The 26,655-nt window shown below is 44.1% G+C and overlaps 1 protein-coding gene across 3 annotated transcripts; it reads left to right on the top strand.

Moving 5' to 3' along the window:
* The first annotated feature begins 16 nt into the window (after positions 1-16).
* Positions 17-26,532, top strand: ckap5 (cytoskeleton associated protein 5). 3 transcript variants are annotated; one of them, XM_013138840.4, is made up of 44 exons: positions 17-134; positions 1,560-1,654; positions 2,724-2,917; positions 4,601-4,807; positions 4,936-5,107; positions 5,866-5,998; positions 6,341-6,441; positions 6,565-6,678; positions 6,793-6,897; positions 7,032-7,121; positions 7,227-7,391; positions 9,110-9,238; positions 9,481-9,639; positions 10,284-10,382; positions 10,503-10,613; positions 11,016-11,108; positions 11,248-11,433; positions 12,341-12,435; positions 12,540-12,723; positions 13,296-13,432; positions 13,649-13,823; positions 14,048-14,161; positions 14,337-14,465; positions 14,702-14,896; positions 15,184-15,316; positions 15,684-15,790; positions 16,412-16,540; positions 16,827-16,979; positions 17,194-17,397; positions 17,651-17,786; positions 18,044-18,237; positions 18,420-18,616; positions 19,108-19,131; positions 19,480-19,653; positions 20,137-20,257; positions 20,718-20,897; positions 21,754-21,941; positions 22,181-22,256; positions 22,460-22,648; positions 22,903-23,028; positions 24,184-24,267; positions 24,479-24,641; positions 25,138-25,259; positions 25,462-26,532. In XM_013138840.4, exons 2-44 carry the CDS (start codon positions 1,598-1,600, stop codon positions 25,705-25,707), a joined length of 6,090 nt encoding a protein of 2,029 aa, XP_012994294.2. In that variant the 5' UTR covers positions 17-134; positions 1,560-1,597; the 3' UTR covers positions 25,708-26,532. The 3 variants fall into 3 exon arrangements, with proteins under 3 accessions (XP_012994294.2, XP_010864216.2, XP_010864217.2); XM_010865914.5 differs by having other exon boundaries at positions 25,459-26,532; XM_010865915.5 differs by lacking the exon at positions 19,108-19,131 and having other exon boundaries at positions 25,459-26,532.
* Positions 26,533-26,655: the final 123 nt, after the last annotated feature.

The following is a 26,655-nucleotide window of genomic DNA, read 5'->3' as shown; positions in this document are numbered from 1 at the left end:
GCCCCCTTCTGTGGCGCGCTCCTCCCTCTGACTCTCCGCCCTTGGAGGCGTTTCAATCCTCGGAGTGAGTAATGTTCAAATATCGGCTCCATCTAAATAGCTATCCTCGTTTTGCCTAGCAGAACCAACCCCAGGTAACCAAAAAGCATGTATTAATTGTTTTGTTTCTTAGCCAGTAGGCTACAAAATGAAAAGCAAGCGCGCGTTTGGATTTTCATTCAGACCTCATTAATTCTACTCAATTGCTGCGTTTTCTCGGCCTTTGGTGCAGGTGGAATAGCTTGGCGGCAAACAATACTTAGTCATGATTTGTGCTTTTGTTATATTATAGAATGTGGGGAGTTATATCGATATAGTGGTGGATGAGAAATAATGGTTGTAGATAGTCAAAAGGGTTTGGGGCGTACTATTAATTGACAGGCCCAGCTAGCAAGGTGTTAGCTACTGTTGATAGCCAACATTAGCTAACTTAGCTTGATGATGTTGTCATTTGACGTTTGCACTCACTTAACTAGTCTTAGCTAAGCGTAGCTGGCTAACTGTACATTGCTTGACTACGCTGCTTTACTTTCAACGTACTTGCGTTTTTTTGATTCCACCAACATTTGGTGTACTAGTTAATACAAAAACATATAGACTGTTTACAATTGAGGTAATGCCAGCAGTAAAGTACTGCAATGTTATGTTTATTCTAACTGTATAGCAGCAATATCGCAGCTAGCTACATTGATATAACGGGAGCTAGCTAGATACGTTTTGTGCTATAACGGTTACTTGGTGTTGAAGATGGAGCCCTTGTCAGACCTTGTTGTGGTCTGATGTGTTTAAGTAAGATATTAGCCACACGATGTTGTGTATTATTTTACTAGGTGATTAGCTATGTAATGTTTATTCAGTTACAGTACCATCAGCGTTGGCTAGGGACTGTACAATGCTTCAGATGCCTAATAGAAGTAACTAGCTAACTTACATTAGCAAAAATATACTGTAGCTAGCTGAGCTATAACTCCACGTCCGAGATCTTGCCAACGCAGCTGCTAATACTTTGGGAAATCTTAAAATATCTACGATAGTTGGAAGTAAATTATTTGGTGAACTAGTTGGTTATCTAGCCAGGTTAATTAACTGCTAGCAACTTAACAGTAATTAATGTTTGTTAAATGCATATAAGTGTGGTGTTAACGATACCGCTAGCCTTATACGTAATGTCTGAAAGCTGTTTAGCTACTGTACTCCAATACGATCAATATGAAATCTGACTCCATAGCCTCTGTTCTAGAGATGTTTTAACCAATCGCGTTAGTCCTTTCAAATATGTGTTTCGTTAACACATTAGCGGTTGTTTGACGTATTCCGGTTTTGTCAGGTCACTCCTCAGACCTAATCCTTCGTAAAAAAAAAAAGTCTTCACTTCACTACTTCTATAATACATTTATTTTCAAGTATGTTATATAAACTTTGTGCGGAATGTATTTTATTTCATAAAGCGTATTGTATATATTTACGCCAGCACTCATTCCAACAACAAAATGTTTTAGTTTTTTTTACTTTTGTTACAGTTTGATTTGTCACGCCTAAGGCGAACCCAGAGGTCATCATGGGCGACGACAGCGAGTGGATGAAATTGCCCATCGACCAGAAGTGTGAACACAAGGTGAAAACCAACTCTCAAGACAACCCCGGTGTCCTTTGTAGCTTAGTTGGTAGAGTATGCCTTTAGCAACGCAGGTTTGTGGGGTCGATTGGCATGGTGGACTGTAGGGTAAATAATGTTACACTGACTGTAAGTCCCTCTGGGTAAGACCAAATGCTAAATTACGTTAATGTAAATGTAATTTAAAACTCTTGCTGGATGTTTTTCCAACAGCTGTGATTTTCTTTTATGACTGTTACCTAAAAGTAAACCCTGGTGTTAAGCTCATTTATGGAACAGCTTTACAGTAACTCTATTTCCCCTCACAAAACATGTAATCCATCTCATGTTTTCAGCAGTGAGTAAAGCTAGACTTGAGACTAGGTGGTTCTTTTCCAAGTGGATAACCTCACATCCAGTAATGCTTATGAGTAGTTTCCAATCACCAGTTTCAAATAATCACACTCCTTACACACGCTGCTCCCATCACTCTGGGTGATGTACTAGTCCAGACAGTGGCCCGGTGTAACCTCCAAAGGCTCATCTTAAATTACTTTCTCTACTCTGTGGCTGACCAACTAGAATCCGGGTCACCTCCGATTCCTTAGTAGTTTACACAGGCAGCCTTTTAAAATGTTTATTATTTTCTGGTGTTTATTAGATAAGGGGGAAAGTTTGGAGAGCTTTTTGGCTAAACAAACGGTGGGCTGGACCCATGCTGCAGTGGTCCATGTGCAGCAGCAGCTTACACTGATGGACCACCCTTGGCTTAAGGCAGCCCTTTTCTAATCTTTAAAGAATGCAGATGATTATGTCTTTGTGACAGTCAGAGAAAGATGAAAGGCTAGGGAGACTGGAAGGTATTAGGTGACTGGGAGGAAGGATACTGTCTGTTGGCTGAGCCAGGGCTCAAATCCCTCTCTCCGTGTGTGTGTTTGTGTGAAGTCCTTATTTGTGATAATTTGCCTCTGATCTAATTGGTGAAAAGACAGACTAGTGATAACATTTTGAATTTGGACTGCCTTTTTAAACGCACCCTAATTTTCCATGACCATGATCAATCTCTTATTTTTTCCTGCTTCCTCCCTAGGTCTGGAAAGCCAGACTAAATGGCTATGAAGAAGCCTTGAAGCTCTTCCAAAGGATAGAGGATGAGAAAAGCCCAGAATGGGGCAAATACCTTGGTCTGCTTAAGAAATTTGTGACTGAATCTAATGCTGTGGCCCAACTCAAGGGCCTTGAGGCGGCACTGGTTTATGTTGAAAGTGCTCATGTTGCCGGCAAGTAAGTACTACACCTACAGTACCGGTCTAAAGTTTGGACACACCTACCCTTTGAAGGGTATTTCCTTAGTTTTATTATTTTTCACAAGGTAGAATACCATGGTACCAGAGTACCAATAATGCTGTGAGCAGAGTAACCAAAGGCTATGCAATGAATGTGACAAACACCTATGTACCCTGACATATACAGTACAGGTATCCGCCAGAATAAAGAAAACACTTGAGTAGATGAAGGACACAAAGTATAAAAGAAACCGGTGCTTCCACTTGAGTGGAATTAACATCCCATTATACCCAGGGTCATGTATAATATATTTTTTGATAGGACCATTTTTTTTGCCCACCAATGCTGGAAGAGATCTCCGTTTGAAATAGGAGTGAAGACATAATAGACAGAACAATGAAATAACACATTAAATGGTCAAATTGATGCAAAGGAACTACTACTGAAGGACACCAATAAGAAGACACTTGCTTGGGCCAAGACGCATGACAAATGGATATTGGACTGGTCAAAATCTGTCCTTTACTTTTGGTTCTAACCACAAAGGTCATCCAAAGACCCGGCCTCCACAATCGCCCATCCTCAAACCAATTGAGATGGTTTGGGATGAGTTGGACCGCAGAGTGAAGGAAAACAGTCCTTGTCTGTCAAGACTGTTAGAAAGTTATTCAAAGCTGTTTGAGGAACTGCTAAGAGTGCCAAGCGGTCATCAACGCAAATGGTGGCTACTGTAAAGAATCTTAAATCAATATTTATTTAGAATTTTGTATTTTTTTTTGGGGTTGCTACATGATTCTGTGTGTTGTTGTTGGTATTAAAGTCTGCCCTATTATTCCGATATGTGGAATGTGGTGAAGCAAAAAAAAAGCCCTTCATTGAGTTGGTGTCCAAACTATTGACTGTTACTGTATGTCTTACTACATGAAGTATTTAAAAAAAAAAAAATAATCATGAATGATCTTTCTTTTTCAGGCTATTTCTGTATAGCCTGATGTGTATATACTACATTTTAAAAGAAGTGATGACTATAACTTAGGTCTTAAGGTGATTTTTCTGTAATTGCAATACATAAGAATCTTTAATTCTGTGGATGAATTTAGCTACAGAATCTCTGTATGAAATCATCCTGATTTTGTTAAATATACTCATGTCTGTGAATATGAGCTTGAGTTGAGGAAGCCTCAAGTGAGCTGGAAAACGGGAGAAATTCAACGCTTGTCTTATGTTTATTTATGGAAAGAGTCAGCCTGACATCAGATTCCTCTATCGAGCCAGGATGACATTATTAAATGATTAAAAGACTGGTAGATACTTTGTCAAGTGGACAGATGGCATTTCCCCGATTACCTTCTTTACATCTACTAGACACCGCTATGGGTTGATTATAAAGAACATTCTCTGGCTAGGCTAATCTTTCCTGTCCATAGCCAATTTATAAAAACAATTTCCACTGTGTCACATTCTCACAGATAACACCATGTTGAAATGAACTTATATTGACAAAAATAAAGTTTGTTTAAAAACAAATAGCCGAACAATGTACAGTATTGTACAATAATGTTTCCATATACCCATTTCTGGTGTTGTCGTTATAATCCGCTCTGTGGATAATATCAAAGTCTTGAGCAGTTGGCAAAGTTTTTGTCTGGATAATTTCATTTCTCTTTTCTTGTGTTTCAGGACGTCAGGAGAAGTGGTGTCAGGAGTGGTCAATAAAGTATTCAACCAACCCAAAGCTCGGGCCAAAGAACTGGGCTCAGACATCTGCCTCATGTACATAGAAATTGAGAAAGCAGAAGTGGTTCAGGAAGAGCTCATCAAAGGCCTTGATAACAAAAACCCCAAGATCGTGGTTACTTGTATTGAAACCTTAAGGAAGGCTCTTAGGTTAGTTTTTGTATAATTCTGGTGGTTCAAAATAGTGGGAAGCAATCTTCTAATCACTGCATTTTGTCTGTGTATTTTTTTTACATGGTTGATATTGTGCTATATGTCTGAAATGTAATATTTTCCAGTGAATTTGGCTCCAAGATTATTACTCTGAAGCCAGTGGTGAAGATTTTGCCTAAACAGTTTGAGTCGAGAGAGAAGGCTGTTCGAGACGAGGCAAAACAACTAGCCATAGAGATCTACAAATGGATCCGGGATGCCCTTCGACCTCCTCTCCAAGGCATTAACTCTGTACAGGTAAGAGAAGTCTGTTTTCTTATATTATTAGAAGTTTTGGAAAATATTTTTTTTTATCACTTAATCTTATTTAAATTATGAGAAATTAACCTTTTGATGTAGAATTGTTCAAAGAAATACATTCTTAATGAGGATAATTATTTTTCAAACCCATGATTAATGGCACCCCTAGACATTCTTACAAGCCAAATTTAATTATCTTCCCGTTGATCTGCTTTACTGTTATTTTCACATTCACTTGAGTGCTCAGGAAGTCTAAGTGGTCCTCCAAGACTTCCTTTTTCCCGGGGATATAAAAATGTGTCCACAAGTAGGACTCTAAAGGATCTGGATGCAGTGTTGTCTTAGAAATGGGAGGATGCACAAAGTACTTAATGCAGTGCTAATAACTAATGCATGTTTTTGAACAAAACATTTGTGGATTATTTTTTTTTTACCTCAGGTTATATTTGTCATTTTCAGTATGAGAAAAGGCTGATAAACACCACTGACATTTTCATAGCCTATTTGCCTGAACTTTACCAAGGATGCTTTATCCAAAGACTCTTGTATTGCTTTCTCTCGTATTGCCTCCTCGACAAACCTAGGAAAGCAAGGTCTGGGGGGGACGGTGCGTTGGACCTTCTCCAACAACAGCAAGATTGATAAATGGTTTCTGAGAAAGCCCTTAAGATGCATTTTCCTTGCTAATGTGCAATCACCGACGACCAGCGAACGGGTTGTCTAACTGCTGGGGTTCTTCCTGTTTCTGCCGTCAGTTGAAGGAACTGGAGGAGGAGTGGGTGAAGCTGCCAACGACACCCCCAAAACAGAGCCGCTTCCTCCGCTCACAGCAGGCCCTCAAGGCCAAGTTTGAACAGCAGCAGGCAGCGGGGGGAGATGAGGTAGACGGTAAGCTTTGGGACATCTTTCTGGAGTCCCCCTTTAGAGTCCTTTTAAAACCCCCCTTTTTCCTAGCCTGGGTGACCATGGGTTTGCTCTGACTTGCAACTTGTATTTGGAAAATTGGCTAGGTTTAAGCCCTTGACCACAAGCAGTCCTTTTCAGAAGATTTGCACACGCGCACTAAGGGAATTCTGTTTCAAAGAAATCTGTTTGAGCCGGTGCTGTTGACTGGATGTGTGGTGGGTTAATAACGTTGTTACGTGCCGACTCCAGGCTCGTTTCAGTGTTGTGACAGGTGGTTGGTTACAGGGTTACTGGATAACCGTGTCATTCTGTTCACTTTTTCAGGAGACAATGATGATGAGCCAGCACCTCAGGTGGATCCTTATGAACTACTGGAACCAGTGGAGATCCTATCCAAACTGCCAAAAGATTTCTATGACAAAATTGTATGTTTGGGTACTGGCATTTTGAGAAAGACATTGGTGGATTGATTGATTTGTTGCGTATTTCAAAATAATTTTTAGGTTGCAATTCTTTTTACAAGTATTGTCTGATCGTTCTGTCCCTAGGAGGCCAAAAAATGGCAGGAGAGGAAAGAGGCCCTGGAGGCTGTTGAGACTTTGGCTAAAAACCCCAAACTGGAGAATGGTGACTATGGGGACTTAGTCAGAGCACTGAGAAAGGTATGGTAACAGTTCTGCTTCATGGGGATGCAAGCAGAGATTCTGAGAAATAGTCAGTAGGAAGCTGGTTTCGACATGTAAAATCTCCTGAACAACTTTTGTATTGTTTCCTAGGTTGTTGGGAAAGATGCTAATGTTATGTTGGTAACTCTGGCAGCCAAATGTTTGGCCGGACTGGCTGCTGGGCTCCGGAAGAAGTTTGGAACATATGCAGGACATGTAAGTTTTCCCGCTATCTATACCCAAGGATGTGGGAACATCTATATCCATCTTGATTTATTTTTGATCAAAGTACTTTTTTATATATCTTTTTTTTTTTTTTTTTATTCTTTTTTTTACCCTCTGTTTTCAAGGTGGTGCCAACAATTTTAGAAAAGTTTAAAGAGAAGAAACCTCAAGTGGTCCAGGCTTTGCAAGAGGCTATTGATGCGGTCTTCCTCACTGTGAGTATGCTGGTCTGTAGATGAGGATTCACCGGTCATAGTTTGAATCGGCATGCATGATTTTGATCAGTAAGTGCCATTAAAGCATTTCTTGTCGTTTTGCAGACCACTCTCCAGAATATCAGTGAAGATGTGTTGGCCGTGATGGACAACAAGAACCCGTCCATTAAACAGCAGGCATCTCTGTTTTTGGCCAGAAGCTTCCGCCACTGCACCCAAGCCACGTTGCCAAAGAGCATGCTCAAAGCTTTCTGCCCTGCATTTCTCAAGGTAGTAGGGCATTTATTCTCTGTAGCGCATTGCTCTGTTTTTATTTGTGTTGTGTTAAATGTCTAAAGATCCAGATAAAGGTTTGTGTGGTCTGTTGTGCTGTGTTGCACTGAAACAAGAACATTTTGAACTGTTCCTGCCTGGCTGGACTTTCAATACAGATTACTGGAATAAATAAATACTGTAGACATGGAGTACAGTTTTAAATGGGCCTACGTGTAAGCCGGGCTGGACTTCATAGCGCCAGACTGCATGGAACTTGTTCAGCCCAGTGATGTTTGTTTGTGGGGGAGGTCCAGTGCCCTGCAGAATTATTGGCACCCTAGCTAAATGGGAATAACATATTTATTTCATTTTCCCTAAGGCTGGGTTCATATGTTTTATTTTTTTTGTTAGGTCTAGGCCAAAAAAAAATCACAGCCTCTTGATCATATTTTCCCAGGATGCCAATAATTCTGGAGGGCATTGTATAATTATAGGTACAATGTTACTGTATTTTGACATGATTTTGATTCCCCCCACAAGGCCAGGAGTCTTTCTAGGTGATTTCTAAAAAAGGTGACCTGATTATACAAAACATGAAGTCTCATCATAGCCCATATTAAACTGGAAATATGCTCATGGGCTTTGTTCGGTTGTTTCACTATCCTATTATCATTTATGTCTGGTTACTTTTGTGGGCACTTCAAAAGGCCTTCAGGATCTGGCTGTTCGTTTGACTGCGGCTAGGTTTTAGGACATTCTCTGAGGTTTTAGGACATTCTGATGGCCTCCAGCCCTTAAGTCAGGAATCCTCAGGACAATCCTGATTTATACATCATCGCTTGCAGTTACAATGGGTTCCTGCTTGCAGTTACCAATTTGGCTGCCTAAGTATATGGGCTGGAGGATTGAGATCAATGGCCGTGGCCTAATAAATAATTGAATTGTAGTTTCAGTTGTGTACCCTACCATTCAAAAGTTTGCAGCCACTTAGAAATGTACTAGTTTTCAGAATAAACGCATTTGGCAGTGTTAATGTTGTAAATGACTGGCTATTGTAGCTGGAAACCGCTGTAGTTTTTCCTTTTTTATGGAATATCTACATAGGTGTACAGAGGTCCATTATCAGCAATCAAGTTCTGTGTTCCAATGACATGTTTGCTAATCCAAGTATATCATTTTTAAAGGCTAACTGATCATTAGAAAGCCCTTTTTGCAATTATGTCAGCACAGCTGAAAACTGTTGTGCTGATTAAAGGACTAAAAATGACCTTTAGTCTAGTTCAGTATCTGGAGCATCAGCAATATTGGGTTCGATTACAAGCTCAACATGGCTGGAAAAAACTTTCTTCTGAAACTTGACAGTTTATTCTTGTTCAGAGAAATGAAGGCTATTCCATGCGAGACATTGCCAAGAAACTGAAAATCTCGTACAGCGCTGTGTACTACTCCCTTCACAGAACAGCGGAAACTGTCTCTAACCAGAATAGAATGAGGAGTGGGAGGCCCCGGTGCACAACTGAGCAGGAGGACAAATACATTAGTGTGTCTAGTTTGAGAAACAGATGCCTCCCAGGTCCTCAACTGGCAGCTTCATTAAACAGTACCCGCACAACACCCGTCTCAATATCAACAGTGAAGAGGCGACTCCGGGATGCTGGCCTTCTAGGCAGTGTTGCCATTCATGTTCTTTAAGGTTGTCGAGCCCCATCTCATCTATGATTCAATCCTTTCAGCAAGTGAACGACTCTGCCCCGGAGGTGCGAGACGCTGCGTATGAGGCGTTGGGTACAGCCATGAAGGTGGTGGGGGAGAAGGCTGTCAACCCATTCCTTGCTGATTTGGATAAACTCAAGCTTGACAAGGTGAGGATCTCCATGTGGAATATCTGTCTGTTGTTATGGATTTGTGTCCTTATGGTTAGTCAGTCTATCAGTCTACATATAGTATTTATGTGTTGGGTTTGATGTGTTGTGTATCCTGCATAAAATGCCCAGGCAGCAGGTTCTGAATATCAGGTAGGGAGTTTGTCATGAGTGAAATGGCATACATTTCAAAGCGTTGAAGAGCTTCTCTAAGACTTGACCGTCCATCTCAAAACTAACAGATTAAAGAGAGCGCTGATAAAGTGGAGCTGCCGGGAAAGAAAGGGGGAGGAGGCAGTGGAGGTGCCGAGAAGAAGGAGAAGCCTGTAGCTAAGGCACCTCCACCCACAGAGGCTCCAGCTAAATCCTCTGGACCTCCTAAGAAGGCCCTGGCTGCTAAGGTAAGGATTGATGTGACTTGATTGGTTCATTTGTTTGCCAGTTACTGTGACCACATTGAGTTAGTGTCCAGGTGGGCAGCAGCATACAGTTTTCATTCCCAACGTCTGAGTTACTTACTATCATAAGGGTCATTTGTTACTGTACCAAATGTTAGTGAAACGCCAGAATAAAACCACATTCCGGTCATCTGTTTATTAGAGAATGCTCACATTCTACGGTTACTAAGAATCATAGCTAGGTTCCCAAATACATTTCTTCTTTCACCTTAGTCTGTTGACAACATGGGCAGAAATGATAAAGCAGTTGTACTTTGACATTAATAGGCAATATTGCTTACCCTACTACTCTATTTTGTCTGGGCCGTACTGTGTTCTCACCTGCCACGACGCCGTCATGCTACAAATGGAATTGGACCAAGACCACCCCTTTACTAGCGAAACGTGGTGTTTAGTCTGGGTAGTGTTCACACCAGGCCAAACAAACCAAACTGCTTTCATAGATTTCAGGGCAAACCGCTAAACCATTCTGGTGTGAAAACAACATTGTTAATCATTCTCACTACACAAGCTGTGACACAGGCGCCATGCTGTCTGTAAAGAAACTGCAATGAAAATGTGTATCATCTTGTGTTCATTATGTGCAGTCTGGTGGACCTCCTAAGAAAGGCAAACCAGCTTCTGCTACGAGTGCAAAAGGAAAGAAAGGTCCTGAAATTAAGGAATTCATAGAAACCGAGCTATCAGTAAGTAGGCTTGACTTTTTACTGCACAAATACATTTGCCTTCAAGGTCCTGTTTAACACCCGTTGTTCTTTACGTTGACTGTTTTCATTGAGTGTGTTTTCCATGTTTCTGTCCACTAGATTGAGGTGTGTGAAGAGAAGTCGGCCACAGTGCTTCCTGCTTCCTGCATGCAGCTGCTGGACTCCGCTAACTGGAAGGACAGACTGTCCAGCATGGAGGAGTTTCAGAAGGTATTTTAGTTGTCCGAGTTAATTCTAGTCTTGCTCAGTACATCAATCAACCAAATGTATTTATAAACCCCTTTTTACATCAGCAGTTGTCACAAAGTGCTTTTACAAAACACCTGGCTTTATACCCCGAGGAGCAAATAACAGTAGTGTTGAATTTCAACACATACATAATACATTACAAGAGTTTAATTTAGTTTGGACTGCTTTATTTTACTAATGTCTTAGCTCATGCCTGATCGTTCTTCATGTCGTGATCATGCATTATACAACATGGAGCTGTTTAACATTCTGGTGTATTTTTAATTTTTTTTAGTATGTACAAAATGATTCATTTTACCTGGAGATTTTATGAGTAGATTACAGATGGATTAAGTGGGTGTGTTCTTATCATGTGTCTATCAGGCTGTAGAGCAGATGGACAAAAGTGAGATGCCTTGCCAGGCCCTGGTCAGGATGCTGGCCAAGAAACCAGGCTGGAAAGAGACCAACTTCCAGGTACGGCAGTTAACACACTCACCTGGTATCACAGTAATATGAGCTGTACAAATGGATAAATACATTTACAAAAGATTATTCAGAGGGGTGGGTGGGTGCCTGGAATAACTGTCACTTCTTGGATTTGTTCCTGATTTAGGTGATGCAAATGAAGCTCCACATTGTGGGCCTGATTGCGCAGAAGGGCTCCTTCTCCAAGACCTCTGCCCTAGTGGTGCTGGACGGCCTGGTGGATAAAGTAGGAGATGTGAAATGTGGGGCCAAGGCCAAGGAGGGCCTCACTGCCACCGCTGAGGCCTGCTCCCTGCCCTGGACTGCTGAACAGGTCTGTGGCTCTTAGTGCTGTAGAACAATCAGCAATCGGTCAAATGTATTTAATAAAGTTTTTATTTTTACATCAGCCGTTGTCATGAAGTGGTTGTATGGATGACCACCCTAAAATGGGTTGGTAGGTGGAGTATAGTCTAGAAGAGCATTTCATTTTGGTTAGGGTGCAATGGGTTAGTTGTTACAGTAAACGTAAAAAGATGGTGTTCCAATATTCCAGGATTATAAAGAAAAACAGATCGACAGTAACCATTACAATGGACACAACTAATGCATGATTGTGGCAGTTTGGGTCTCATTCAGAACAGTCATTGGACAAAATCAGGTCACAATTGTTGGTCAAAACCCACTGAGTCAATTTTGACTCGGAAGGCCTTTCGAACAGGTTCAAAGAATACATGACCAACTCCAATAAGAAGAAAGGCCTCATTTAGGGCAGTAAATTCATCAGGCAAAAGCCAATTTCCATACAGGACAATTATTGGAGTTTATGGTCAGTGATTATTAAATTGATTTTGATTGCCTTTGATACAAGGGATCTAACATTAGTCCTATTTTGTCGTGTGTATTAGCCATTTCTGTTCATGACCAAAATGGCGGGCTTTATAAAATGGTCAGCACTATCTAATTTGCTCAAACTAGATTCCTGGACAAAAGAGCCCCACTCATAGGATGGAGTTAGGTCAGACTTGGTGGATTTTAGTGTTGAGTCACAGAGCGAGCCAACTATCTTCTGCGACAGTCAGAACTGTGCTTTCAGCCAGCGATTCAATTGTGATACTCTGCTGTAGATCTCATCACTCCCCATAACTGGGTGTTGGCCAGAGACAATTACTTGATGCAGCCACATCTTTGTAGATAATAGATATATCAGCAATCATTTGCCTGTGTGTTTCATCCTTTAGGTGGTCTCAATGGTCTTTGCACAGAAGAATCCCAAAAATCAAGCAGAGACCCTGAACTGGTTGGCCAATGCCATGAAGGAATTTGGATTTGCTGGGTATGTCTCCCTCTTTGAAACGAACAACATTGACATTGTGTTAGCAGGTTTAACGCGTCTTGTACTTAACATAAACGATGACGTGTCCGTTTGTGTCCCTGCAGTATCAACGTGAAGGCCTTCATCAACAACGTGAAGACGGCCTTGGGGGCCACCAACCCTGCCGTGCGGACAGCGGCCATCACTCTGTTGGGGGTCATGTACCTGTACATGGGAGCGCCGCTACGAATGTTCTTCGAGGATGAGAAGCCTGCCCTGCTGAAACAGATTGACGATGAGTTTGAAAAGGTAGGCTGAAGTGAGGAGAATGTTGACAAGGGAATACAAAAAACAATGTATTTGTGGTCCATAGTATAGCCTGTCTGACGCTGTCTCGGTTCTAATCAAGTCACTCAGTCAAGGTGCTTAACACTTCTCCACTGTACATGTGTGGGGCTGAATCGCCTGATTATTTGAGCCAGATCACAATCATTTTTATGACCTTGATCTTTTTGTGCAATATTTAGAATCCAAAATAGTGTTTCCCATCTGAATAAGGGAATTGTACGCAGATGAACGTCAGAAGAAATCCCACGCGAGTTATGTCCGTTTCAGGCAGTTAGGACGTTTAGCCCATGGGTGCAGCAGTGTGTTTGACAGCTCTGTGGAAAGTTATTAGTGCAGATCATTTACTGAAAGTAATTAGCTTCTTCTTTTCAGTGTGTTTTAAATACAGTTTATAATAGTGGCATAAAATAACAATATAGGCAGTTAAGTCATTAATCACAAGTGTTTGTGACCCTTAATCCTCAACTAAAATGCAATGATTGTGACAGGCCTATATGTACTTGAATTGTGTCTAACTGCTTTTTCCTCTTCAGATGCAAGGCCAGTCGCCTCCTGCCGCATTCAGAGGAGTTAAGAAAGGAGGTGCAGAGGAGGACGGTGAGGAGGCAGAAGAGCAGGAGGAGGATGGAGGGGGTGACATCATGGATCTGCTACCTAGAACTGACATCAGGTTTGATGTTTGTTTGGATATTGTAGTCATTAAACAGAGGCTCTTATCCAATTTTAGGGCCTTTGTTCATCATATTCTAGTTTCTTGTCTCTTCAACAACTTCATTGGATATGTCCGGCCCCTTAGTGTCCCGAAAACCTCCTTTGGCGAATTTGTATTTGGATGGGTCCATTGAATGGTCTAGCAGTTTTGTCTTATCAACTCCCTCCTCCACAGTGACAGGATCAGTCAGGACATGGTGGATAAGATGGGAGATAAGAACTGGAAGACCCGTAGGGAAGGTCTGGAGGAGGTTGCGGCAGTCATCTCTGAGGCCAAGTTTATCCAGGCCAGTATAGGAGAGCTCCCCATGGCTCTGAAGGGCCGTCTTACGGACTCCAACAAGATCCTGGTAAGACCTTGACTGAAGGTGTATCTGTACTGGTTTGCATCTTAAGATAAGCTGATTACATATTTTTTCACAGGTTCTTCAGACCATTTCCACCAAGTAATTCAATACATTTAACAGAAGGCTAAACTATATTCTATTCAGTGAGCATTTGTGTGAGTAAGTGGCGCCTGTGCGGTGTGACATTAAAGGGATTTCTGACCGTGACGTGTTTCCCCGGTGCCTAGGTCCTGCAGACCCTGACCATTCTTCAGCAGATAGCCATTGCAATGGGCCCCGCTCTGAAACAACACATCAAGAGCCTGGGCATGCCGATCATCACTGTCCTGGGAGACAGCAAGGTAAGGACCGTCCCGTTCTGACGCAGGGAGGCGCTTGGTGTGATACTCCCCGTTGTTCATCACGAGGGACAGACTGACTGGGCGTGGGGCTCCTGGGCGTGGGGCTCCTGGGCGTCAGCTGTCTTTGTCGACTGAGTAACTGTGTGGACTCTCTGGGTTTCCCTCGTCCCCGTAGACCAATGTGCGTGCTGCCGCCATGACGACCCTGCAGGCCTGGGTGGAGCAGACTGGAATGAAGGACTGGCTGGAGGGGGAGGACCTATCGGAGGAGCTCAAGAGGGAGAATCCCTTCCTTAGACAGGAGGTACAGTCTCCCCATAGCATCTGAATCTAAGCAGTTGATGTGTATATTCCAGTGTTTTAGGGTTGTTTATTGTTTTGTCTTACTGTCTCTTGTTCTATATTTAGGATTACCTCCATGCTCTCTCAATTCCCCCTTTTCTAGCTGTATAATGGGTGCATTTGGACCGTGAGAAAAGGGGGGACGTGGTGTCACAGATTGCTATTGAGACCAGTATAACACGTCCGTCTCCTCCCCAGGTTCTGGGCTGGCTGGCAGAGAAGCTCCCCACCATGCGCACGGTGCCCTCTGACCTGAGCCTGTGTCTGCCCTACCTGTACGCCTGTCTGGAGGACCGCAACGGAGACGTCCGGAAGAAGGCCCAGGACGCCCTCCCCACCTTCATGATGCACCTGGGCTATGAGAAGATGCTGAAGGCCACTGCCAAACTCAAGGTGGGCTATGCCGTGGAGGAGATGACTGGCTAAATTAAAGATGAGAAAAGGGACTTGACCTGCATATCTCTCTTAACCAACTGAATGATGGTAAATGGTGACTCGCGGTTTGCCTTGATGTCCAGAGTGAATCATTGTGTTACTGATTGGTGGTGAAGGGAAACGGCTGAATTCCCTCGGGGATTCCCGGCTGCGGTATATCCTCTTCAGTCAGTGCGACGGTCGTTTGCCCAAATGGTTCCCCAGTGACGTTGTCCTGTAGTGACCCTGCCCATCTCCCTCTGCAGCCGGCCTCCAAGGAGCCCGTCTCTGCCCTGCTGGAGAAGGCCCGGGCAGTGATGCCAGCCAAGCCCGCTCCACCTCCTGGCAAAGCCGGCGGGGCCAAGTCTGTCAGCGGTGGAGCCTCCGCCGCCAAGTCAGGTGGGTCGACCTATACGTCTGTCTGAGTGACGTGTGACCAGGGTAGACCAGTGACCGCCTCCCAAATCGCCCCCGTTTTAGTGCACTGGTTCTGGTCCGGTTCCGGGTGATTCACCATGTAGGGGAATAGGTTTGGAGGAACCCAATGGGTTACATCAACCAAGTCAACCATTGAGGGTCAAGAGGGCCCTCGGGCCTTCTCCAATGTTCTCGACTTGGGTGTTGATTGGCACGGCCCCCTCTCCTAGACAGTGTCCTGGTGTATGAGGTCTGGTGTGTGAGGTCTGGTGTTTGTAAAACATTTTGAAGTGGATTGTATAATGGTGTCCAATATATGCAACAACCTGACCAATGAGCCGTTGTTCAGCTCCTTCTAAAGCTAAACCCAAACCTGTGATTGATGACTACGAAGACGACGAGCCGGAACCTGAGGCCAAGACTAAAAAAGTGGTCAAGCCTGGAGCCCCTAAAAAGGTAGGGATTCATCAACCTATTCTGCCGTTTGTCCGGGTCCAATAAAAATATATTTGCTGCATTCCAGATATGGCCAGACTGAAAATGCTTGTCTCTAATTGTACTGGAGTGTCATTCGGGTACAGTCTCATTCAACCTTCATCAGTGTGCCAACTGTGCTGTCTTTGAAATGTCTGGTTCATCCTGCGTCTGAATAGAACCGCTTCGATAAAGGTAGTAGTTTTAAGCGACTTGCCAAGGGGGAGTCTGGCAGCCAGCAGGTACATGGAGTCCAGCACCAATATGTTCCGGGGTGATTGGCTGGCTGGAGCCTTGCATTGTTAGTTGGCAAACTGTCGCGCACACAATGGGAATTATTTCATACATGCGGGGGGGGGGGGGGGGGGGGGGTGGTTGAGTGTTTTCACGCAACCACTGAGGCAAAGTGCAGTATCTAGCCTATTTAAAATCTTTGTTTTGCTATATTTTGCATTTTCAAATTAATAATGAGTGTGTCATGGTTTTGATTTACTTCCTTGAAACAAAACAAAGATCTTTACATAAAGTGCTGTGCTTTGTCTGGCTTTGCCATATGAGTTTTTACAACATCAATCTTAATGCCCCTCTCTGTCTGGTCCTCAGGGTGTGCTTGGGAAGAAGGCGCCGGCCCCCAAAGCAAATGCCAAGGATGAGGAGGACCGGTCCGGGGTCATCTTCATCCTCGTGCCCAACGGCAAAGAGCAGAGGATTAAGGAGGAGAAAGGGCTCAAGGTCACTGTTTAAATGTATTTCTGTCAAGTTTTTTAGGGGACAAAGTTTCTCTAGAGGTTCATGAGCAGAAGGAAACGAGAGGTTGCAGAAAATTATATTTAACGTTGTATGTTCACTCTGCCCCTCTGTCAGTTTAGATTTCCAGATAAGACTGATTTTATACTTCACCTGAGCAAGCCGGTTGTTATTTAAAATGCCAAACCTTTCTTCTGGAACCAAAAGCAACTGGTTATGTAATAAGATGGATATGTGTTGAATAATGGTAATCGTCTCACTTGTGCATCAGGTTTTGAAATGGAACTTCCAGACGCCGCGAGACGAATATGTTGACCAGCTAAAGACTCAGATGTCCACCTGCTTTGCCAAATGGCTCCAGGACGAGCTGTTCCACGCTACAGATTTCCAGCGCCAGGTCAAGGCTATCGGGATCATGGGAGATGTAAGAACCATGCAGGAGACAAAATAAAGACTATTTTCTAATAATTTCTTTACCTTTTTAACTGTATTGGTTTGGGTAATTGAGGTTTCTGAATCTTGTGAAATGGAGACCTGAACATAAGTCTTACTTCTATATTAAGTATTAAGTACCGTCAGTGTTTCCTTTGAACCTACCAGAGTTTGTTCTCTTTAACTCTTGTGTTGTAACTGTCTAGCGCCTGGAGGATGAGCTGGAGGGGACAATCAGCTGCTTGGACCTGATCCTGAAGTGGTTCACGCTGCGTTTCTTTGAAACCAACAGCACTGTGTTGATGAAGGTGCTGGAGTATCTCAAGCTGCTTTTCCCCATGCTGAGCAGAGAGAACTACCACCTCAACGAGTATGAGGCTTCTTCCTTCATTCCCTACCTCATCCTTAAAGTAAGCCGTCAGAATGACCGACCTGCTCTTAAGTTTTCAGATTTGTCACTCTCCTTATTTGTAGTAGTTTGCTTTTATAGCCAGAATGAATCGGGGGGGTAGACTAGTGAGCTCTTAAACCAAGTTGCTGCGCAATATTCTGTTTGTCATTGAAGGTCATTCATTAGTCTGAGCCCAAGGGGGGCCTGACCATTATGACATTCGATGCAGCGGAATCCTACCAACATGACAAACCATCCGTTTCACCCGGCAGGTTGGGGAATCCAAGGATGTGGTGCGGAAAGATGTGCGTGCCATCCTGACCATGCTGTGTAAAGTCTACCCCGCCAGCAAAGTCTTCGTTTTCCTCATGGATGGAACCAAGTCCAAGAACTCCAAGCAGAGAGCCGGTAACTGGTGTTTGTAGCGACAGACGTCTGACTGCTGTGGACCACAGACATTTTGAGAATATAATTGACTGCAAGGGTTGATCGTCTGATTTGGTTCATTGTCATTCATAAAAAAATTCGAGGATTTAATTAGTCTCTGGACTATTTGGAGATGTATTGAAGGATGTGTTAGTCCAAGACTGGGCTTTATCTGTTCCTAAAATGGAACCTGCCTGTGCAGAACTTCACGTTCAACCCTCTGTCTTTCCCTTTCCCAGAATGCCTTGAGGAGCTAGGCTGTCTGATAGAGAACTACGGAATGAATGTGTGTCAGCCGACGCCGGCCAAGTCCCTGAAGGAGATAGCTGTACACATTGGAGACCGGGACAATTCAGTACGCAACGCTGCCCTGAACACAGTGGTGGCTGTGTACAATGTCTGTGGGGACCAGGTCTACAAACTCATTGGCAATGTAAGACCCTTACTAACACAATGGAGTTGGCATTTGTCTAGCATCCCATCCACAGTACACACACACACACACACACACACACACACACACACACCCAGGGCCAGCCACAGCACTGTGGCTCTTCATTAGAGGGCTGAAGGTCATGTGATTTCTCTTCATTACTAACACCTTTTCCCCCGCAGCTGTCCGAGAAGGAAATGAGTATGTTAGAGGAGAGGGTGAAGCGTTCTGCCAAGAAGACCCCGGCAGCAGCCCCTGCTCCCATCAGACAGGCTGCAGAGCGGGAGAGGTCCCAGAGAGAACACCCGTCTAACCCCAACGCCACCTTCATGAGGAAGCCTTCCCAGCAGCCTCAGGAGGAAGTGCCCAACAAGCTCAAGTATGGATGGGTCTGACCCCCGTCGCCCCCACCCGTCTTCTCTACATGCCAAAGCATGGCTCTCTACCAAACCTACTAATGGGCATTTTACTGTAGATGTCTGACCTTTTTGTTGGAAGTGTCGCTGAACTTTACTCACATTCATGGCAAAGTAATTCTGTCCATGTTGTATTTCCTGCCCAGCTGTAAGCATATCTTAATGCTCCTTAATGTCTTGAATATATTTCCTCCTATTCTTACATCTGTTTCTATGGGTTAAACTAAAGGGATGTGCCTGGCCTGAAACCCATTGGCAGACCCTAAACTGGCCCCACCCCTTAACCAACCCCTAAAACCAAACGTCAACCAATTAGGAACCTCTGTGTTTGCTGGTCGGTAGCGTCTCTTCAGTTTCCCCTCTGGTTTACTGCATGGTGTGTGTGTGGTCTTAACCCTGAGCCTCTCTTCTCCTTTATAATTCCTCTTATCGCTGCTCTGCTCTCCATGGACAGAATAATGTATCGCACTTATAGGATGTGAGTACCGCCGAGCCTCTCCCAGACAATGTGCACTCTGACCCCATCCAGACGCACTCCGAATCGGGATGTGATCTAATAACTAGTGTATCACCCCACCCACCCACCAGCCTAGGCTAAGCAGTGTCTCCTCGTTCGTCGTGCTGTGTCCATGTTTAGGTGTGTCCATGGCAACCTTCCCGTGTCCGCTCTGGCAAACCGCTGACCGCGAAGCGCCGTGTTGGCCGCGCGGACTCAGTGGTACCCCGGTGCGGGTGCTGTGGAAGGTGCCGACATGAGCCTGTCGTTCGCCGTTGATTTTCCGCATGTTGAACGTGTCTCTCCTCCCCCTCCCCCGCCCACCACCAGACAAGCGCGGACTCAGAACACGGAACGGGAGCACTCGCACCCCTCCATCCCCAAGGAGTTTCAGCTGGACCTGGACATGATCGAGAACGACCACACGCGGGTCAGCGAGCTGCCAGACTTGGTGCAGCACCGCCTGGATGAACTGCTGGAGCCCATCATGATGCCAGAACCCAAGTGAGTATTGGTCCTGGGTGCTGCGCTGCACTGGTGCAACAGCCTCCCGTTCATTGGAGAACAGCCAAGTGGTTAAAAGTGTGGCGACAAATGAGACTTTGCAGTCAGCACGGCGCAGCCTTAGACAAGCTGGCTGGGAGATGCACGCTTCGGGACATTGTCGTCATTGTCAATTTCGAGTGTTTGCGTAAGTTGCCACTTACGTGTGTGTGTCCGTGTGTGTGTGTCCGTGTGTGTGTGTCCGTGTGTGTGTGTCCGTGTGTGTGTGTCCGTGTGTGTGTGTCCGTGTGTGTGTGTCCGTGTGTGTGTGTGTCCGTGTGTGTGTGTCCGTGTGTGTGTGTGTCCGTGTGTGTGTGTGTCCGTGTGTGTGTGTGTCCGTGTGTGTGTGTGTCCGTGTGTGTGTGTGTCCGTGTGTGTGTGTGTCCGTGTGTGTGTGTCCGTGTGTGTGTGTCCGTGTGTGTGTGTCCGTGTGTGTCCCTCCAGGATCCGCTCTGTTTCGCCCCACTTCGATGACCTCCACAACAGCACGGCGTCCACCATCAATTTCGTAATTTCCCAGGTGGCCAGTGGGGACATGAACACCAGCATCCAGGCCCTGGCACAGGTAGCGTGGGAGGCCTGGTGATGTCATTAGGTGGGGCGTGGGGAGGTCCAGCGGTCTGGGGGGCGTAGACACTGTTGGGTTCCATACCACTGCTGTTTCAGGACTTTGTTTCTTCTGTCCTGTCTGTTAAACACACTGTGCAGCCTGTATGTTAAACCAGTACTAGCCTTTCTATCTGTTTAACAAAGTGCTGTTAAAACCGTTAGAGATAATATTCCCCTACTGTTTAACAATAACTGGAAATGCAAGAAAGGCAGCCTCAGTACTGTGTGGCTCAGTTGGTGGGGCGTGGCACACATGGTGACATGGGTTTGATTCCCGGTGGGGCCAAAAATATTTAGAATATTTGGATGAATGACTAGCTCTGTTTAGATAGGAGCGGCTGCTGTTTGGTGTAGTATTATGTGTTACTGAACTATCTTCCTCTCGATAAATCATTAGCTGCTATGTGCTCCACCAGATTGATGAGGTGTTGAGGCAGGAGGACAAAGCTGAGGCCATGTCCGGTCACATCGACCAGTTCCTCATCGCCACCTTCATGCAGCTGCGCCTCATCTACAACACGCACATGGCCGACGACCGCCTCGACAAGAAGGACATCTTCAAGCTCTACAGCTGCATCATTGGCAACATGCTCTCAGTGAGTCATGTGACTACACATTGTCACCACTAGGGGCTGCTGCTGAGACACCATTTAATGGTGCTGCCTCCATATCCAGAATGTTCGTGCAAATAGCCGCTGTGTTTTTACTTCAGATGTTCAGAAAATACAAGCAACCGTCATGGGCTGCATAGTCTTAATGATCAAAGCAGGAGTGTGAGTTGAGTGACGGTGCTAACTCTGGTCTCATTATAATAACCTAATTAAAGTGTTGATATCAAAGCCTTCTGTAAAGGTTTCATAAGTCATCCATTTTGGTATATTTAAGTCCTTTAATGTTTAAATGGCTCAGGTCTTAGTTGGCACTGGTCAAAAGCAGCACCTGTCTACATGACACCCGTGAAGTTGCTTTGCCTTGTCCTTTTATGCAGTTCCCTCTGTTAGCAAACATAGACAGCATGTTTCAGAAATGTTATTTTCTGAAACACCTGTGGCAGTAACTTATTTTTAATTGGGTTAATTGGGCTAGAGATTAGGGACCAGTCTCTCTATCCATTATTCCACTTGTACATCCTTGTCATTTACAGACCGATTAGTGCTTCGCCAATCTAGACATTTAATGTGCTGCTCAGTTTAAAGTTGCTCATTAGTTGTTGGAACCAGTGTTTCCCATGACACCATGTGGGGCCTCAAATAGAATATATGTTTTTTAACTTCGCTGTTTCCTGTGGTAATTACATTTTGAGGTTTCAAATGAAAGTTACGGTTAGTTAACATTTTAAATCTGAGCTAGCATGAGCGAATTCTCAGTTTTCCAGTTAAGTGGACTGGCCTGGGGATCTGGGTGGGCCCAGTGGACTGGTGTGCACGTCTAACTTTTTCCTGTGTGCTGTAGCTGTTCAACATGGAGAGCCTGGCCCGGGAGGCTTCTATGGGTGTCCTGAAGGACCTGATGCATGGTCTGATCACCCTGATGTTGGACGCCCGGGTGGAGGACATCGAGGACGGACAGCAGCTCATCCGCTCTGTCAATCTGCTGGTGGTTAAAGTGCTGGAGAAGTCTGACCAGACCAACATCCTCAGGTCAGATGCTTCCTCGGCTTGTTTTACTGTGTTACGTGTGTATGGGTTTTACAGTGACAGTGCACATAAATCAGCTCTTACTGCAAATGCCTTGTGCTGATGAATATTAGCAGGCCTACACATCTCAATCCAGGCAAATGGTATTTGTGCATGCCAAGAACGGCCAAATTCAAACTGGTTAAGGAGGATGATGATGATGGCATTTCCAGAGACATCTGTATGCCTGTTTCTCTCTACAGTGCTCTGCTGGTGTTGCTACAGGACAGCCTGACCACCTCATCAGGGTCTCCCATGTTCTCTGAACTGGTCATGAAGGTATTTTGGATTTCTTGTCTGGGTGTTTTGTGCTTTTCTGATCAAATGTGGTGCTTGGACGCGAGATAATGTGTATTTTGTGACATTTTTGAAATGCTTTGCTATCAATAAATAAAACTCAAAACATAATATATTCAAGGCTCAGCAAGCACTTCATGTAGTGAAGGCATGAATCTTTAAACTCTCCTGCTCCCTGAATGCAGTGCCTGTGGCGTATGATCCGGTTTCTGCCCGAGACCATCAACAGCATCAACCTGGACCGCATTCTGCTGGACGTCCACAACTTCATGAAGGTGTTCCCCAAGGAGAAGCTGAAGCAGCTGAAGAGTGACGTGCCTCACCGGACCATGAAGACCCTGCTGCACACGCTGTGTAAACTCACAGGGTCCAAGGTACTGTACGATCCGCACAAACACCTCTCCCACACGGGATTGGACGAGTATTCACCTCCTTGTACATGACTTAAAAACATGGCCACCGTTGACCAATAAACCTTCAAGTGGGCGTAGTTTTGTGCATGTAAAGCCATCCCAGTCATATTGTGAACCTCCATTGATGTAAATTATGAAGTCATTGTCTCCCTCGTTCAAGTATTGATTTTCAAGCCCATATTGGTATTCTGACCTTGTTCCTCTTCTGTGTTTAGATCCTGGACCACTTATCTATGATCGAGAACAGGAATGATTCGGAGCTGGAGGCCCACCTGAGACGAATATTCAAACATTCAAACTTCCCCGGCATCAAGTCTGACAGGGGCACAGAGAAAGGCCAGGTATTGTAATTTAACCCAACATTACGTTATTGGATATTTAACACATGCAGTTTAAACTTAAAGGGGGGGGTTAAACTTAAAGGTAACCAATCCTTGGGGCAGCCATGATCCAACAATGTCTCATGAATCAGTGGTTCCCAACGAGGGGTACTTGGCCTCTCCACAGGGGGTACTTGAATACACTCATGACAACATTGCATTACTAGTGAAATGAACATGAGGCGGTACTTCTGGAGTACTCTAAGCAGAGTACAATTCTGTCTGTGGTACAAAAACTGAAAAACATTGGGAACCATAAAAAACCTAAATATCACTATCTGGGCAGTAATGAAGTTCAGAACTTGATGCAAGTGGACCTGGAAGGTTTGGAAAGCAAAGAGGATTCCAAGGACCACTGTTGAAGAGTTACAGGGCTTCCTTGCATCTTGGGGTCACAGTCTTTAAATCCAAGCAATTGTTTTGGAACCAGCTACTATGATTAGATGAAACAAATACAATGCTCAAAATAATTAAGGGAACACGTGGTCATCACAGTAACACTAAGTCAGTTAAACTTCAGGGATCTCAATCTGTCTAGTTAGGAAGCATATGCAATTGTGAATCAATGTCCCCTGTTTTGGTGCAAATTATAGTGACAAAATGTGCACTGGAGAAGCAACAGCGAGACAACCCCCAAAAGAGAATGGTTTTGCAGGTGGTGGCCACAGACAATTGTTCCCTCCTTATCCTTCCTGACTGATTCTTCACTAGTAATGTGTTTCACGAGGGTTGTATAAACCAAGAACCTGTTACTTGAGGTGAATCAGTCATTCAGGTAGATGGGCATCTTTGTTTTGTCTTTACGTAGATGAATGTGGTTCAAGAATATCAGAACTAAACATCCAGATTGCTGTCTAAATTGTCTCCACAACGATAGTCAGCAATCGATTTGATTTGTGGTGTACTTACTAGCGCTTGCTAATCTGACCAAACACAATTGTATACATAAAGGTACTGTTGATATTGACATTTTTCAAATGTCTTTGATGAATATTGGCCACCTTATCCTAGAAAGTCAGTGTTGGTCATTTTCTATTGCTTGTCATTTTGGAATTGACTGTGGAGCAGCGTTACATCCATTTCCCCGCTAGCCTGGTGTCGTCTTTCTGCTTGCAGGATGACCGGATGTCTAAAGCTAAAGTGAGCGACATCCTCTCTGAGATCTTCAAGAAGATTGGCTCCAAAGAGAACACCAAAGAGGTGATTTATTCACTTGTCTTTGGTCCTTGACTGTTTTGCCCACTTTAGCTCACAAGTGTTTGCAAAATGTGTACTCCATTACTGGTTAGATTTCAAGAGCAAGAAAACAATTTCTCTACGGTCTGATGGAGCTCTGAGGTGAAAACAAGCAGGATTCCTAACTGTGACCTGTGCCTGACTCATCGGGTTGGAACTGTGGTCTTCTCTCCAGGGCCTGACAGAGCTGTATGAGTACAAGCAGAAATACTCGGACGCTGACCTGGAGCCCTTCTTGAGGAACACCTCTCAGTTCTTCCAGAGCTACGTGGAGAGAGGCCTGCGTGTCATTGAGTCTGAGAGAGAGGGCAAAGGCAGGATCCAACCTTCTAGCACAGGTAATGGGTAATACCACTGAATATATGAAATGTAATGGAGTTTGTTTTTCTAATACTTTTTTTGAGCTTCCGTAATAAAATGTTATTTGGTGTGTTAACCAGCATGTATCAGGTCTTTTTATTTAAGGTGGAATGTTGAGGACCGAATGTCAACTTGCTGCCTAATATATTCCTCCCACTGACCGGTGCCATGATAACGAGATTGTCAGTGTTATTCACTTCACCTGTCAGTGGTCATAATGGCGTGGCTGATCGGTGTGCATTACCTGTATAGTATGGATTTTGAGAGCAGTATGTAGCAGCTCTTTAGTTTGTTGCAGAAGATTTCTTTGTAGTGAATCAAGCTTGTTTTTGCCACTGATCTGATTGTTTAACTCTGTCAGGACAACTTGCACCTTGTTGGATCTCACTGTTGCAAGTGTTTGACGTAAAGGTTAACTAACAGCTAGTATGTAGTTGGTTTAATGTCTGTTCACATGAAATGTCTCGTTTCCAGGGATCCCCCAACATGGCTTGGACTCCGGCTCGGCGCCTCTAAACGGAGAGGAGATGAAACCTGCAGTGTACTACGAAAGACTGAAGATACTCCGACAGAGGCAGGGACTGGAGAACAACCGGGTTAGTTCGGTGTGCTGTTTGGCTCACACACCATTATGTAGGCTTCTAGAAGTTGTATTCTGTACTGATAAAAGCTTGTCTGTGTTTTTACAAACTAGGTTTTAGGTTACTTAAACTGGCTCTTCTCCCTCCTCATTGTCCTCTACGCTCCCTGCTCCTGTTTTCTCTTTTGTTTTTGTCTTTGCTCGTGTCCTGACAGCAGGCTCAGCTGTTGCAGCAGGAGGAAGGAGACAGCGGACCGACACGTCCCATCACGTCCCTGCTGTCCAAACCCTCCGTGGCTTCCTCCACAGACATGCTCCAGAGCAAACTGTCTCAGCTCAAGGAGTCCCGCGAGTCCCACCTCCAACAGGAGCAGTCCCACAGCCCCACGCGGTCCTCGTCTCCCTCCGCCAACCTGGATGACCTCAAGAAGAGGTTGGAGCGGATAAAGAGCAAACGCCAATAAATTATTCCGACTTGTGTAGCCCGTAACTCCACTTCTGTACCCCGTTTCCCCAGTGTGTTAGCCACCCTTTACCCATCTTCCACCAGACACCAACACCCCGCTCTGGTCCTGGACAGCCCTGTCCCTCTCCTGTGTATAAATTAAAAACCTGTCATTGTATAATATACTGTAAGTGGACTACTTTTTGTTTAGTATTGTGGCACAATTGTCTGTATATACTCAAATTTGCTAACCACCCGATGCTTTTAAGTGTTAGGTTAGGGATGTTGGTGCATTTGATATAAAAAAGACTGAGACTTTGTGTACAGTTTGTGTAACTTTAATCTATCCTTTTTTAGAAGGTTTAGAGTTACTTGGTCATACCATAACATGTCTCTTCCCCGGGGCGCTATCGTGGTGGGTGAGAATTTCATTTCTGTTTGGTCACTTGAAGTAAACAATTCTCTTCATTGGGAAGCTTTGGGGATAAATAGATTTGTAGTTTACTTCCTGAATGGAAATGGAATTGACCTGCTTGCATGCCCTGTCAGTTCATACCACTGTTCGCTAAACATGCTTTTTACATCTGTGACACTCTTAAACTTGAAGGATTTAACTTGTTCTTGGAGTAAAGGAAGAAGCATGGCATGAAGTAATTGTTTTGTAAATAACTTTAGCATTACTAAAATTCTGCTTATTAAATCATTTGTTTACAGTGGCAGAATGCTGCTGGTTCTGATGCATTGTTTTTTATTTAATATTAAAGTAGTCTTAAATTGTTGCTCTTAAGTTTTAAGTGTATAATCTATAGTGAAAACTGCAATAAAGTTGTTTTTTGACAAACTACCAATGTGTTTCTATTATTTTTGTTCTGAAGAAACCACTACAGTTCATTGTTTATAAAATGTTCAACGATAATGTCACATGTTGAAAAGCTAAACATTTGTCCATTACAATTAAGGTAATTTT

This window comes from Esox lucius, chromosome 19 (assembly GCF_011004845.1).
Source record: "Esox lucius isolate fEsoLuc1 chromosome 19, fEsoLuc1.pri, whole genome shotgun sequence".
NCBI lineage: Eukaryota > Metazoa > Chordata > Actinopteri > Esociformes > Esocidae > Esox > Esox lucius.
Note: the sequence above shows the minus strand (reverse complement) of the source record. Positions and strands in the feature narration are given on the sequence as shown.

What these genes read in the sequence shown, in the direction of transcription:
- ckap5 (XM_010865914.5), top strand. Translation starts at nt 1,598, where the DNA reads ATGGGCGACGACAGCGAGTGGATGAAATTGCCCATCGACCAGAAGTGT. An exon ending in CTGTCCTGGGAGACAGCAAG is followed by an intron (nt 14,162 to 14,336) that starts GTAAGGACCGTC and finishes TCGTCCCCGTAG; the next exon opens with ACCAATGTGCGTGCTGCCGC. An exon ending in CCAAAGAGAACACCAAAGAG is followed by an intron (nt 24,268 to 24,478) that starts GTGATTTATTCA and finishes TCTTCTCTCCAG; the next exon opens with GGCCTGACAGAGCTGTATGA.